The sequence below is a fragment of the Zalophus californianus genome, chromosome 1, assembly GCF_009762305.2.
Source record: "Zalophus californianus isolate mZalCal1 chromosome 1, mZalCal1.pri.v2, whole genome shotgun sequence".
Classification (NCBI taxonomy): Eukaryota; Metazoa; Chordata; class Mammalia; order Carnivora; family Otariidae; genus Zalophus; species Zalophus californianus.
The window spans coordinates 158,360,287-158,376,531 of NC_045595.1; the positions used below are offsets into that span (position 1 = coordinate 158,360,287).

At 39.7% G+C, this 16,245-nt stretch overlaps 1 protein-coding gene across 1 annotated transcript in view; it reads left to right on the top strand.

Annotated features, from left to right (window-relative positions):
* Nucleotides 1-10,297, top strand: part of CCDC80 (coiled-coil domain containing 80) — a 35,680-nt gene extending 25,383 nt beyond the window's left edge. Inside the window, exons 6-8 of the mRNA XM_027582905.2 lie at nucleotides 6,205-6,308; nucleotides 8,687-8,767; nucleotides 9,794-10,297. Coding sequence (XP_027438706.1) covers nucleotides 6,205-6,308; nucleotides 8,687-8,767; nucleotides 9,794-10,140 — 532 coding nt within the window. The 3' untranslated portion in view covers nucleotides 10,141-10,297. The remainder of the gene's footprint in view (nucleotides 1-6,204; nucleotides 6,309-8,686; nucleotides 8,768-9,793) is intronic.
* The last annotated feature ends 5,948 nt before the right edge of the window (nucleotides 10,298-16,245 follow it).

Genomic DNA, 16,245 nt, shown 5'->3' on the forward strand with positions numbered 1-16,245 from the left:
CATCAGTGAATTTAGAGGGCTTTGTATACAGCATTTTTATTTTACATATTTATTTATTAGGCCCCTCTGGTTCCAAACAGGATTTAGAACACTCTGCTTGATTTTCCACTTCCTTCTAACTGTGCAGAAAACAACAAAAGCCCCCTCTAGGACCTCAAAAGAAGAAATCTTCTTGACCCAGCTCCCTGATTCCCTGGGGAGTAGGGTTTATTGAAAACCATTGTAGGAAAATTTCAATAAATACACAGAGAAGATTGATTTAAACAATTGCTCCACTTTCTCCCTTCTCCATCCCTTCCCCGATGTTGGATAAAAATTCTACAGGGACTTTGGGGCCCTAGGAGGTACAAAGCTGCTGAAATTCCACTGACAACAAATAAACGCACAGAGATCTCAGCGTAACATCTCCCCTTCTCACCCCCACACCTAGCTGGACTGTGTGGCTGAGGGGCTCCAGAAATGGAGCAGCATTTACTTGGAGACTCATTAACTTGGAAGTTGTTAACTTCTTACTTATGTTTATAGAGTGTATTCTCCCTATGTGAGTTGGAGAATCAAGGATTCTATGATAAGTAAATGAATAGATCATCTGAATTCCTCTAGATTAGGGAGGCTAGGGTCTCTTAAAAGAAAACCTCACAATGTGAAAAGAGCATAGGACTTATTGTTGATCCAAATTTGGGGTCTGCAATTTACTAGCTATGTTGATTTCTCTATGCTTCTCAGTTAACCTGCCTTAAAAACCTCACCCATAATGGAGAATATTAACAAGTAGCCCTGACTACATCCCAGTGTTGCTGGGATCACTTTTTTTTTTTTTTTTTTGAGAGAGTTCATGCACAGTAGCAGGGGGAGGGGCAGAGAGAAAGGGAGGGAGAATATCTTAAGCAGGCTCTATGCCCAGCACAGAGTCCAATAGGGGACTCCATCTCACGACCCTGAGATCATGACCTGAACCAAAATAAAGAGTCGGACACCTAACTGAGCCAACCAGGTGTCCCAAGAGATCATTTTTTGTATGCTTGCCTCTGTGCCAAACACTTCATCCTCCCTCCTGCGTTTAATCTTTACAACAATCCTAGGATCTGAATACTGTAAGTATTGTTGTGTTGCAGATGGGACAACTGAGGCTAATGGAGATTAAAAAACTAAATTTCTGTCAACACTGAGCTAGTGTCAGCTCTAGGACTTGGTGGCCCCAGGGGAATTGAGCTCCCAAAGTCCACATTCTTACCAAATACTCCTTTTGAAAATATAATGTGAATTAATTTTAGTCTTGGAGCCAGAAGCCCTGGGTTTGAAGCAAAGAGAGATATCCCTAAAACCACAGGATTTCAGAGCTGAAAGGAACCTGAGGTTCTTCCTTCATTCAAATTTTCAGTGCAGTGCAAGCATCTGGAATGGAGATGGAAGGGGCATGTCTTTAGAAGGATGTGAGGCTCGACTCAGTCTTCAGGCCACTCTCTTGGCTGAGAAAAGTCTCTACCACTCCACTGGACAGATGGCTCTTTGTCTAGTCTTGGGTGCACTGAAACATCAACTTCTTGTCCAAGGTCATCCCTCTCGATGGCACTGACTTAGAAGATTGATGATAAAAGCTTTCTGGTGCCCTTGAGATGTTCTTCTTCCTTTTCCTTCCTTCCCCTGCTCTCTCCTCCCCTCCCTCTGACTGCCTACTTGCCTTCCTTCCTTCCTTCCTTCTTTCCTTCCCTCCCTCCCTCCTTCCTTCCGTCCTTCCTTCTACCTTTCTTTTGGCAGAAGATTCTTTAGAAGTTTACTTTTGATTTTCACAATTATTGTTAAATATATCCAAGTTATAAATTTAAGACTGTAGCTCTCTCTTAAACTTTTAAGTTTGGCTTTTAAATTGTATTATTCTATTTATAACCTAGCAAATTTTAGCTATCACTTTTAAGGGGCTTTGAATAGCGTTTGATCTTGCTTGCAAACTCAATAATTAAACAATTTTACTATTTCAAACAGTCATTTTACATTTAAAAATGTATTTTTGAATTGTTTGAAATAAATGAACAAAACCTTGCTGAGTACTTAAATGATCCAGTAATCTTATAAATACAGTGAATCTAAAGTTTTCTCAGGGGGCACCTGGGTGGCTCAGTCGTTAAAGTGTCTGTCGTCAGCTCAGGTCATGATCCCGGGGTCCTGGCATCGAGCCTCGCATCGGGCTCCCTGCTCTGTGGGAAGCCTGCTTCTCCCTCTCCCATTCCCCCTTCTTGTGTTCCCTCTCTTGCTGTGTCTCTCTCTGTCATAAATAAATAAAATCTTTAAAAGAATAAAAAATAAAAAAATAAAGTTTTCTCAGATGTTCCAGTACCTGCACACGATGTAAAACCACATATCTAAGCCAATTACTCAATTACACTTTCTAATTTAAAGTTTCAAGGTTGTCATTTTATTAAGCCAAATTCTCTTGTTTCATGAGAACATAAATTATATATATAAAGAAGACCAGGATCCTTCTTAGAAATATATATTATCACTATGATTCTTTGAAAACTTTCTCTTCTTAGTTCTAAGTCTTCCAGGACTAAAAGATGCATACCTGCTGAACCAACCCTGTAAACTCAGATTGCCCATGCTCTACAGCAGACAGTCACTACCCAGTTCATTGTTGTTATTTATAGCCAAGGATTTGGGCCAGCTCTGGGACCTGCAGCTACAGACATTCTGAGAGATTTTTCTTACCATCCCCAGGCAGGCTTTTTTATAATTACTGTGTCATGGGTTTCAAACCTTGACAGGGAAGGCTTGACATTATCTCAATTTTGATCACATACAAAGCTTGCAGTGCTCATTCCAGTTGATCACTGATCTGAATTTGGCCTATCTTTGATTTTTAAGACTTGTATGCACATTTTTCATCTAAAGCCTTTTGTACTGGATAGGGCACTATGATATGTAAATGTATTTTCATTCGAATGTCAGAGGCTTATGGACTTTAATATTCAGTACTATGTCAAGGACATGCATCTGCTGTAGATACTCAGAATGGATATGATTATAATTTGGATGTCCTATAGCTGTGCATGATTTGTGGTCACAACTCATGAAATCACTGTGCTGATAATTATCATTGATCTTAAAAGTTAAAGTAGAATCGTGTATTACCTAAAGGCATGAGTAAGACAGCCCTGAGTTTGATTCCTGGTTTCTCCATGTATTAGCTGTGTGACCTTGGGCTGATTACTTAATTTCTCCAAGTTTTGGTTTTCTCACTTGCAAAATGAGGATAATGAGTGTATCTATTCTTAAGATTGTTGTGAAAGGTAAATTCAATACTAGAGGTAATGATGGGTGGTGGGGCTCCTGGGTGGTTCAGTCCATTAAGCGCCTGCCTTCAGCTCGCATCATGATCCTAGGGTCCTGGGATGGAGGACCTGGATCCTAGGGTCCGTTGTGAGGTTCTCTTTTAAGAGACCCAAGCTCCCTTCTGCGGGGAGCTTGCTTCTCCCTCTCCCTCTGCCATTCCCCCTACTTGTGCTCTCTGGCTCTATCTCTCTGTCAAATGAATAAATAAAATCTTTTTATAAAATAAAATAAAAATAAAATAAGATAAAAATAAAGGTAATGATGGCCAACAGCCCAGTACAAAGTAAGTCATCAACAAATGCTGGCTATTAGTAGTATTAGGTCCAGTTATTCAGCTCCTAGTTAGAGAACTTTGTTATGAAAGGAGAGGTAGGGGGATATTTAGTAAACACCTCAGGATTGAAACCCAGGCAAAAAGAGCTGAAAAAAAAAAATTTTTTTTTAAATAGCAGTTCTATAAATAAATGAGTATCCAATCGGAATTTTCCTTCAAATTTGCTGAGTTGTTGGTGAGTCTATACAGCCTGGTTTCAGCTGACCAGACTCTGAAGCCAGTCTGGTCTTTAGTGACACTCATCTGGTTCAGGCTATAATTACGTTCCTGAGACAGAAGCCCTAAAGAGTGGGCAAATGCACACTAATTTGGGAATTCCATTTAAGAGAAGCAAACACACACACACATGCAGCTCACAGAATTTTTATTTACTGATAAGTTAAAGTGACAGGAGAACAATTTATCCAAAATAAGGATGTGGGCCACGTTGACACCTCTTGTTACCCCTAGGCAAGTTATTTCCTTCAGTGTCGCGAGTTGGAGCCTTGTATCTTAACGTGAAGGTCCGTGGGAGAAAGAATCATTACTTAGGGGAAATAACCTTTGCCTAGTTGTGTCTGTGACAGGGAGTCTCAGATCCTCCCTGTCCAATCAGGACAGCATTCAGTGGTGCACACAGGTAAACAAGCCAAAATATACCTCACCCAAAATAGCTCCTTCGAGGATACCCTGCAGCTCTGTGTGAGGCCAGGAGGCTGGCCTGGTTTGGATGCTGGCTGGGGGGCCAGTGCTGGGCTGGCACACGTCCTAAGGAAGCAGGGAGGGTGCAGGAGACCATGTTTGTGATCCGACAGCAATCACTGTTCCCCTTCCCAGGAGATCTCGGACAGTTTCAGACGCTCCTCTCCCCTCCTCCGTGCCAAATACATTCATCTCCCAATCCTCAGTGGAGGTTTTCATTTTTCTTTCCCTTTGAAGAGAAACAAGCAGAGGAAGCAAATGTAATTACGGCACAGCAAGCAGCCCTTGCAAGCCCTGCTATAGGAGTCCATTCAGAGGTTGTATTTCATCAGACTGTCATTTTCTCTCATTCACCCGAACCACTATTCCCCCAAGAGGCCATTTTCTGTGGGATTGAAAACTCTCATGTTCACTGTGAGGCTAGAACGGGCACAGGGAGAGAAGTCATGAATAAAACCAACTGGCTTCCAGCTCAGCGAGTGCGCTAACACCCCATAGTAGTCTGCACAGAAGGCAGAAAGCGCAAGCCCTCCTCCAGTGAAAGTGGGATTGGAGACAACTCCATACTGTTAGCCCTTGGATGCGTACCCTCTTTCCTTCCTTTCTCCTGAGGGACCCCGGCTGTGTCAGCCACGCCTCAGGATCTCTAAGGGCGATAGACTAGGGAAACCACTGGTACCACCTCTTCAATTTACTAGTTAGGCAAATTACTTCTCTCCTCCAAGCCCCACTTCGTCATCTGTAAAATGAAGACAATAGGCCGTGCCTTCACTGATCTCTAATGTTGTCAATGTAGGTGGGTGTGTGCTATGAAATGATACACAAACATAAGGACTGAATCACTTATCATTTGGCATTATGACTGACAAATGTCCGGGGTCTATTAATAGACAAAGTTCTATATCTAGAAGCCCACAAATCAAGCCACCGTCTTGTCTATATCCATGCCATCACATGGACAACTTACACTGATGGGTTTTAGTTTAATTCTTTAGTTTTCACCTCTTTTAAGTAGAAGCTATTTTTGGTTCTAGAGATAAGGAAAATCTGAGACTTTGATGAACTCAATGACATGCTCAAGGAACTCAAAAAGTTAGCAGTGATGAAACATGAACTCAGGTTATAAGACAAAAGCTCTTTCTACTACCCTACGGTGTTGGAGCAGAAACAGGTTTACCATATATGCTAAAATCCTAGGCTCTAGGTGTAGCCCCATCCCACTCCACAGGACGACTCTATAATGTTGGTTCTTACTAATGATAGTAGGCTACATTTTAGAACTTGCATTTGCTTCTGGAAGAACCACCGGCTACCAAGAAAGATACCTAGGGCTTTGTTTTTCCAGGAACCCTCCTTGACCTCTTTGAGCCACTTCCCCATTTTCCTTCTTCCTGTCACTGTCACCTACTTTAAATTTAGTTCTCTTTTTCTACTGTTTCCTATCCATACCTTCAATTCTTAACTCCCTCCAAGCCCTAGTGAACTCTATTAGAACTTGAGTTTTCTTCAGTTCCCTTCTGATTCCCTATTTCTGTGGCTACAATGTAACATACCATTTTGGCCAGTCTTCATGGCGTCTGAGAACTTCGTGTCTCCCCAAGTGACCCCACCCGAATGGTGGCCAGGCTCATGCCTGATGCTTCATGCAAATGTCACAGTAGGCAGACCGTGAAGTTATAACAGAAAAAGTGCAAGAAATGTGGAAATGCAGTTTAATGGCTTTGAGGAACTATGAGATATTTCTAAGGGCCAGTGTTTTTTATTCTGGGCACAGGCAAACCCGCCAGCCAAAATGACTCCGCTTTCTTACACTAGCCTCTATTGTTTGAAGCAGTAATCACGCCTCCTGCCTGTTTCAGGTTCCGATGGAGGAGGCGGTTGCTGGTGATCTCTGCCCCTAATGATGAAGACTGGGCCTATTCACAGCAGCTCTCTGCTCTCAGTGGCCAGGCCTGCAATTTTGGTGAGTGGGAAGCCTCGTCATCACTGTTTTCCCATACTACTCTCTTCCTGGTCAATTCCAAAATGGAACATAGAAGCTTAGATCATCCAAATATTCCTCAGTCCAGACTGGAGATTCCCAGACACTTACTCAGTTGTATTGAGTATAAAGTTGCTTTCAGACTGGAGCCTTTGTCAACCGGAGTTTTTTTGTTTTTTTATTTTTTTATTTTTTTTTTCTCAATATTCTCCCCTCTGGGTTTCTTCACTGAAGTGTTTGAAAATACCTACTGTTTTACTTTGAGTGATCTGTATTATGTGTATTATGTGCCTTCTTTTTTTTTTTTTTTAACTTGGCTCAACATCATAAAACTCAGGTATTATCATTTACTTAGGTAATACTTAGCTACAAACGCTGGATCCCTCTCCATAGATTAAATGTATTTTGTAAAACAGGAATGGCTTTGAGAATTAATATATTAATGGAAGTATCCTGTACTATATTGCCATTCCCTTAAAAAGGATTTTGATCTATATAATTGGGCACCAAAGACAGTAAGATTTATTAAACAGAATCTTATTTTTAGGACAAGTAGGTCAAAGAGAAACATAGTTTATTATTTATTTTTTATAGTGAATTGCTCAGTATTTTGAAGACTAACACTTGATTTCTTTACCAAAATTATTATCCTAGTGGCCTATAGTATCATTTTGAATATGGACACATAGAACAGAAAATGCATAGTACATAGAATTTATTAAGTTCTATGGTGAATGAAGGAGCTAAGGGCAGTTTCAAAAGTGGAATTCACAATTGAAATCTCATTTAAAATGCACTTCTATGGAGGAAGAATTTTGACAGTCTTGCGGGGGGGAGTAGTTAAAAGCCACAGATTTTAAAAATTCCATTCCTAACTGGAACACAGATGAATCAGCATTATTTTGATAAAAAGATGGGGGTATAAGTTTTGTAAAGCATTAACAGAGCCTGGGGCCTTACTACAACCCACTATCTTAAATTACAAATACATTTCAGTTTTAAGATGTAAAATAATAACTCAAAAGCAGACAGAAAACAAGCTCATAACAGTAAGAACAACTAGAAAATTCATGAGTTTTTATGTATAGTCCTTATTATCAAAGTTAATAAGACTTCATATCAATATAAAGGGGTTTTTTTGTATTTTTAAGCATATTTTAAATTATTTGTAGCCACCCATGTTGCTAGGTAAGGAAGAAGTTCTTAGAGAAGTTAATGGCCCTTCACGATAAGAATATCATTAAAATTTGTTAATTTTCTAAAGACAGCTTTGGAACAGTTATTAGGTGATGTTTCATTTAATCTCTGCACACAGAACCTAAATCACATTAGTGCAAGCAAACCCTTTTGTAATATACGGGAAATGTAAACAAGTCCTATTTTCTGGGAATAATTAAATTCATGATCTTCCCTTTTGAAAACATGACTCAACAATGTGGAGAACAGAATGCTTCATTTCTCTGGGAGAAGAGCAAGACCACAAACTTTTTTTTTTTTTTGGAATAGCCTTTTGCTTGGATTTTAGCTCCTCCTTAAAACAGCCCCTGCCATGACAACTGTCAGTTTTCTCCTCTGAACAAAAAACTCCATCGATATTCATATTATTAGTCCTAAGTTATGACCCTGCCTAGGTTGGCATTTTGTCTAACACCATGAAATCTTGGTATGATGAACTGACAGCCCTCTTGTCCCCCAGTGTTTTTTCTCCTGAATCCCTTCCTGTGCACTTCATCCTCAAAAGAATTCCAACAAGCTACCAAGGCATGACCTTCTCTCCTTTCCTGAAACTTTAGCTGAATGTGGGAAGCACATTGTGCTTGCTTAAGTGCTTCTCCTTTGAACCCTCTAAATAAGTGATAAGAACCTGCCCTTTACACTGACAAACCTTTGTGCAAGAAAGCCAGAACTATTCCTTTAACAATCAAAACAGATGGGTTCTGCTGTCTTTTCTCCTAGAGACAGTTGAATTATCCGTGTAAGCTGTTATAACCTCAGGCATGACTTTTTTTAGCACACAAATCAGCTCAGATCATCCCAGATATCTGAATGTTCTGATGGCTTCATTTCTGTTTTGTTATTTAATAGAACCACAGTTTAAGAGCAAATTCTTTTATTTCCATCTACAAACAAAACAAAACAAAACAGCACATCTGACCCTGTTGCTAATCCTAAATCTACAATTGGTCTTTTTTGAGGTTTTAAAAGCATTTGATTACTATTTTCATAGAAAAAATGGATTATTTTGCCTAATCAGGTTATGTTCTATGTTCTTTTTAATGTAGAGATTTCTAATTGTCAGATATCGGCCTTTGGAGGTAAAATATGATTTACCAATTTTATGGTTTTCTTTTTTCTTTCAGGTCTGCGCCACATAACCATTCTGAAACTTTTAGGGGTTGGAGAGGAAGTTGGGGGAGTTTTAGAACTGTTCCCAATTAATGGTAAAGTGCTGTTATTTTAGAACATTATGAACTACTGTTAAGTTCAATTAAATTATATTAAACTGTAGGCAAGCAGTAGGTGTACCTATAAGGTGAACACAGTTCACTGAATTCACCCTACCTTGTGTGTGTGCATGTGGGTGCATGTGCACGCAAACGGGAAATAGAGTGCAATCACTATTATTGTTTTTAATATAAAATCATTCATAAGTGACAGTAAAAGTATCCATTTTTTTAAACTAGAATAATGCTTTTTGTCTGCATAGGACTTTATGATTTACAAAACATTTTTATCTATGCCTTCTCATTTAATTCCCACAATAATTTTAGGAAGCACCTGGGTCATATCTTACTGATTCCCTTTTAATACATGAGGATCAATACTGAAAGGCTCAGAGAAGCTGAAAGTAAATGACTAATGACTCAAGTTTTCAGAAAGCAAATCAGTTCTTCCTTGCAAGATCAAGTTCTTCACAAGAGATAAAAGTGCATAAACTCCCTGGCACACAAAGCATCAGCACCCTCCCCCTTCCCCTTCTCCTTTTCACTGACCATAATAGTTTAAATACATGTAATCTACATCTTGCATAATTGGTATTTTTCCCCTTTGAAAATGAAATAAGCTTTCTGTTATACAAAGAAGTATCAAAAGGAAAGCCATATTTGCAAAGAAGTAACTAAGCTAATTGGAAATAAACTTAGAAATATAAACAATATAATCTTTGTTCATGACAAACTTGAAAGAACTTGATCTTGCCAGAATTAAATTAAAGGACTGGTTTCATATTTTGTAACATTCCTATAAAAGAGACATCACATGTCTTAAAGTTTGACACTCATAGTGATGCAGAACATCAGGGACATTTAATTTCTAGTGGAAAAACCCAGCAACCTTCTTTAATTGGATTTTGAACCAAAGGACTCATGGGTACTTTCTCTATTCTCATAGTGATTTCTTCTCATTTTGATGTTTGCTCGAGGGCTGACTTCAATCCCCTAACAACAACTTTTCTAACCCTGTTCTAGGGAGTTCTGTTGTGGAGCGAGAAGACATACCAGCCCATTTGGTGAAAGACATCCGGAACTATTTTCAAGTGAGCCCAGAGTACTTCTCCATGCTTCTAGTTGGAAAAGATGGAAATGTCAAATCCTGGTATCCTTCCCCAATGTGGTCCATGGTGATTGTGTATGATTTAATTGATTCGATGCAACTAAGGAGACAGGAAATGGCCATTCAGCAGTCACTGGGGATGCGCTGCCCAGAAGATGAGTACGCAGGCTATGGTTACCATGGCTACCACCAAGGATACCAGGATGGTTACCAGGATGACTACCGTCATCATGAGAGTTACCACCATGGATACCCTTACTGAACAGAAACACGTAAACTTAGCCCCAGCCAGTTTCCCCTGCAGCTGTTAAAACCACAAGTGGCCAGCTATGTAAAGGAGTTTTTCCACACTGCCTACATTCCCTGCCTTTTTCTTTCTGTGTTCTTTCAAAATTAAATAAATAGCAAACTTTTGCCTACTCGTGAGTTGTTACTGAAACCTTAAATCATAAAGATGTTTAAAAGAATTGTTTCTTTCTCTAACTGGAGGGGATCTGGTGCTAAATGGATAGTTCCTTCTTCTTATATAATAGCCATTATTTAGAATACAAAATTCTATATAAAAGTATTTATACCTCTCATTTATTTTTTAAAAAGTATTCATTGGTAAGTAAAACTATGATTGTTAAAGAAAATTAAAGATCACAGCACAGATGTTTTCAGGAAACATCTGAACACATGTAACGGAGGAAACACCTTCTTAACACTTTTGGAAATGTCAGTCTAAAAATGGTTGAGATGGCTCTGCTTTATATTGTGAGATTCTTTCATAAAGCTTGATACCATAGGAGTCCAATGATATTGGCCACCAAAGCCAGGAAAAGCACCAAACCCAGCTTTGCTATCATAGCTATTTTCTGCCCTGTTTCTCTTATCTTATTGTCTTTTCAGAGATAGATCAGAGGGCCAGGAAAAGTAATCCCTAAATCATCACCAGAATCTGGCATTGCAACCAGAGGTGATACTTCCAGAATTTTAGCAGGTGCCATGGAATTCCTGGCACGGAAAACCTTGAACCGTTACAATTGACAGCCCTGTATTTACTAGTTAATGGACCTATTACCATACTGGCATCTTATATAAGAAAATTACCAAAAAAGGAGAGTATATCCAAGGGTTCTTTTTGTTTTCAGAGGTAAACGTTACTAAGTTACAATGGATAGAAGTGTAGCTGGAGTGCAAAATACAATCTTTATCTTTGAAAAAGAGCATTTATTTTTTAGATATGGCAATTCAAACTAAATATGCTCCCTCCCTCCCTCTTTCCCTTCCTTCTTTTTTTCAACAAACAAACACCAAGTAATATTACCAACTACTATCTGTGAACTTGCCCTGGGCTGTCAGTCCAATTCCCAGGCATTTAGCATCTTAACCATGCCAGCCTCTATCGATAATTCTTATTTTTTGTCCCTCTTATTAATAATTAATGCTCTTGGTATTATTAACTCTAATGAGCATAGATATTAATAACTGCATTCAGGCCACATGTGAATATTAGCTATTAACTTATCTATGCCTATTTTCACAAATTTGTCTTCACATCATCTGGACTTGGTTATGCATAATTATATTGTAAAAGTGGAATTAAGCTCAAAAAACTTGAGAAATCCCTTATTTTGCCCTTCATTCTCCATGAAGACCATTCATTCTTACCTGTTTTATAGACAAATGAGGTCCAGACAATTCAAGTGACTTTAGAACACAGTTCTCTTATTGTGTAAACTATGCTTCCACCCCTAACCCCTCCCATGGTGAAGAGCTTTCTTCCTCTCTCCTTTTAGAACAGTCTATACCAGCTGCTCAAAGTGTGCAGGTGGGAGAACCAGGATGTTGTAATTGCTCTTAAATATTTGCCAAGGTGATGGCTAGCTGAAAATCGCCAGTTAAGAAATGGAGTTCTTTACCATTGCTTCTGAAATTACGTAGGGACAATTTCTAAGTAAGGGGCCCAAAGAGTCTCAATTTCAGGAAATATAATAATGGGGAGTTTCATCTCCCAAGGAAACCAATTAGATAATAATCGAAGATTTACTTACAGAATAATATTAGTAAAGTTCTAGCTGCCCACAACCAAAGAAAGACAACACTTTCTTATAACCTGAGATTACTTTTCACTGGCAGTGAAATCATAATTAGCAATGTGTCTGAACTCTCTTTCCTCCTGTGAGTGGGCCAAGAAGCCGTGAATCATCCATGTGCAGTGCTGTAGAATAAGCCATAGCTCAGCAAAGGGACTGAGACACATGCAGAGGAAAATGCTATTGGTAAATGTCCTCAAATCCTGTAATCTGGAAAAACACAAAGTACATTTCAGTAAATGGGAGGATTAGATAATGAGCTCACCTGAATCTCTGTCTTCTGGGAGTACAGGTCAGGTCATTTGTAATCTGGGTATTTTGTTTTGTTTTGTTTTTTAATGAAAGTGTTTCCTTCCAAACAGCAGCAACAAAGAAGACATAGTTTTTGAGAATTATTATGGAATTACGGTATGCAGAAAGAAAAACACCCAGGAGAGTGAGGGAAACAAAGTTGCTGGTTGTCACAATGCACTTCCATGAATTTCCAGGAATTGTTTTTCACTGGAGAAATTGCAGAGCTCTGGGATTTCACTGGAGAAATCGCAGGGCAGAGAGATCCTTCCGCAGAGGCAGAGGGAGGCAGTCCAGACACAGTGGAATCGGTAGAGCCCAGCTGGTCTCATTTTCTGGACTATAGTTAACATTGAAGTTCACACCTTCTCAACTTCTAGAGCCATGGTGATAAAAACAACTCAAGACCAGGGGGAATGATGGCTCAATGAGCACTAACTGATGTTCTCAGTATTAATAGTGTATGGAAATTCCAGAAAAAGAGAAGCTTCTTAAAAAGGACCCCTGTCTGTTTTTCTGCCACTACTAACTCCCCTTTCCCTGCAGGACTGCTTTCCTTGCCTTCTTTCTCCTCTTTGGCTGCTCTGTACTTAATGGTTTGGGGGGTGCAGATAGTGGGGTGTGGTTGATGAGTACTCTGAACTTCATGACAAAGTGAAGCACAGTTAAATGCTAACTAAGTCTCTTCAATTCTCTCAAAGTTGGTGCAAATCTCCCAAAGCCAAACTTTCTCTTAGTTTTGTACATGTTATTAAGAACTCAGGAACTAAGGTTAGGGCAGTGAGAGGCAAAGGGTCAGGTGTCATAGAATTCAAGGGTGCCATAAAATGGCCACCGGACTTGGGAAAATATCTGGTTCTCACTCTGCCACAGACTGACTTGTGTGACCTGAGGTGAGTCATTTTACCTTTGGGACTCAGTACCTCATCTACAAAATAAGAGAGTAGGAATAGGTATCTAAGTTATCGTCTAACTCCATGGTATTTATGAATCTTTCTTGGCCTGTAGGGAGAAGGATACTAAACTCAGAGGTTTCCTCTGACTGAACTAATGTTAAATTTATAGAGAACCAGACTTCATAGTTCAGATTCCAGTTCCAGGTGTTTATGGGAATGGGGAAATGTATTGAATGACTTCTTTCCAATATGGTGCACTGCTGCAGCTGGACCCAATGGGCTCATCACCTCTAACACAGAAACCCTCATCATCTCTGTACAGCCAGACTGGAGCTTCCAATGACATTCAGGCTGGCAAAGACTGAGCATCCTGAACATTGATGGAGTCCCTCCAACAAGGCATATGTTTGCTCTCCAACACAATTTCCTAATGTGGCGAACACAGGCATCACCTCTCTCCTATCCTGAAGCCTGGACAAACTGGGATGTCCCTGGACAGGCTGCAGAGAACTTAAATAATAGCACTTTCCTTCTAGAAAGAGTGATTCCCCATTCCTCCAATCTATGGGTTGATACATATGGCAAAGATGCTGGGTGAAGGGAGGGGGTGATTTTGAGTAAGTAAAACTGACCGTGGGCAAAATTTTCTTTGGCTTTCCGCCTCCTCCATAAGAATCTTTTTCCCCTCTCCTGGGCCTTTTCCCTTTTCCAGCCACTTTCCCATGACCCATTCTGGCTCAGAGATGGCTACAACTGATTAGGCATAACTGATATGCTAAAGGTGCCACCCTTTCTAAGAATATCTACAATGCAAAGGGAAATCCTTGAGGGAGAGAGATAGCGAACAAACCACTTCTGGAAGACTGCCAATCCCTGGAAGCAAGCCTTGCTTTCCTTCCCAAAAATGTTAGAGAAAGAATAATTTCCTCCTGCAGACTTCACCGCCATTCCATTTGTCTCCTTCAGTGCTCTTTTCTATCTTTAGCTTACTTCTTTGTGATGAACACTCTTTAGAGAGCCAAAGTAGGGTAGGGTAGGCAGAGGCTGGAATACTCCCAAATTTGGCAAGACCTGATCCACAACAGCTGAAAGCCTTGATGTATGCAAAGAACCATCTGGTTGTTCTGGTTCTTAATCCAAGACACTAGCTTGTAGATTAGATTCAAGTTATATGGTGACTCAAACATTTATTGTATTTATACTATTTTCTGTGTAGTCTCCTAGAAACCAGGAATATAAAACTGAAAAAAAAAATTTCCCTGCACAGAAGCTCACAGACTAGTTGAGAATAGTCATACACACAGTTAATTATAAAATACTGTGTACAGATAATCAATATTGGGTCCTCATGTTGGGGGGGGGGTGGTATGGCATGCAGCGGGAAACAAGGGGAGATGAGCGGTGATAGTTCTTCAGTCTTTTGGAGTCTAGAATTATAAACTGCTCTTCCTGTCAAGTCCACATGATGTGAGCAAGTGCCTCATATTGACTCCATTGTCACCATGGTCAAGGGGTTTGGATACTCACAGTGCAAGCACTGCCTCTCCTGGGAACTTCTTCCCTCTCCCAGATTTAAGTTGTCTAGATATCCATGGGAAGATGGTGGCATTAATTCATTTGTAAACATCACTTTCCCTGAAATAAACCAAAATGAACAAAAAGTAGTGAATTTATAGAAGAAAACTTCATCAAAATTGAAACTAGGGAATGGCCTTAATCTTATAGCATGAACTCTGAGTAATGTGTGCCTATTTACCATCCCCAACTTGGGGAAACTTGGCGAGAGGAAAGATAAGGAATACACTTGTAGTCCATTGCCTATGCAAGGGTCAGCTGTCTGAGAGGCCAAAGGTAGGTGACATGGCTGTGTCCTTACGTTCCCCCTTCTGACTCATCTAGCTTCCTAATTGGAGAAAGGAGGCTTGGAGGTGAGGGTGTATATAGGGAGGACAGAGTTGGTTTACAGCTAGGCTTGGAAATGCTTTATCTTTATCTCTGGGGAGATAAGGATGTCTGGTTTTTGACCCTTGGCCAAGATTACAGCAGTGGGATTTATGATGTGCTGTTTAAAGTCTGGAACTACTCTGGTGATCCCTAGGGTCAGTTTCTTTAATGATGGTTTCCAACTGGCCTAAGGATTAAGTAAATCCAGCTGATTACATGGCCAGCGAGGCATAAAAATCCTGGAAAATTCTGCTTTGAGCTCTCCCAAAGTCAAGATTCCTCACACAGACCTTGGTAGTTCAGGCAGGAGACGGTGGAGACAGTGTGGTCTGTATGAACAGATGAGAACCCTGCGGAGTGTAGTCATGAGCTCTCTCTTGGATGGCCAATGTCTACGTTCTCCTTTTCTTGCTGCACTGTATCCTTGGCCTTTAAATAAAAGTGTACTTTGTGGAGTCTGGTGAGTCCTTTCAAATGTATGAACTTGGGAAATATTTGCAGGGTGGTGTGTTATGTATATATGTATGTATGTGTGTGTCTACAGATATTTAAGTATGTATTTGTATACATATATGTGTGTATATAAAATTTACAAAATATAAAATATAGCATTTTATATAGCATATTATATATAGGGTATTAAATATAATATATATATTATATGATATAGAAGTATAGAATATAAAAATTCTAGCAGTAAATTTCACAGCTGTAGAGAAAGTTTGTGTGCTACTTTCAAGGCACTTAGTTTAATCTGACTTCTTAACCAAAGCACGGTGCTCCACTTAAAACAGAGGAATAAACTAAAACTCAGATGACACCCCCTCCTCACAGACAGGAGACAGTTTTCCCCCATCTTTATGGAACTGGCCCTCAAAGCAGAAGTTTCAACCTATAAGAAAAGCATCATCTACAAAATTCCCTCATTGCAGTTTTCTATGGTCCCGGCTTCCTAGTATCCAGGCAAAGAGCAATTAGGTAAAGGAGATTCTACCTATGCCATTTTGTGGCAAATATGTGGCATATATTCAGCTCAGAGTGTTAAACTTTGTTTAAAGAGGAGTACACAGAAACCTTAAAGAAAGGACCCATACAATAGGCATTCAATCACCTAGGCTTAGAACACAGTTCACCTATAAAAGAAACACAAACACACAT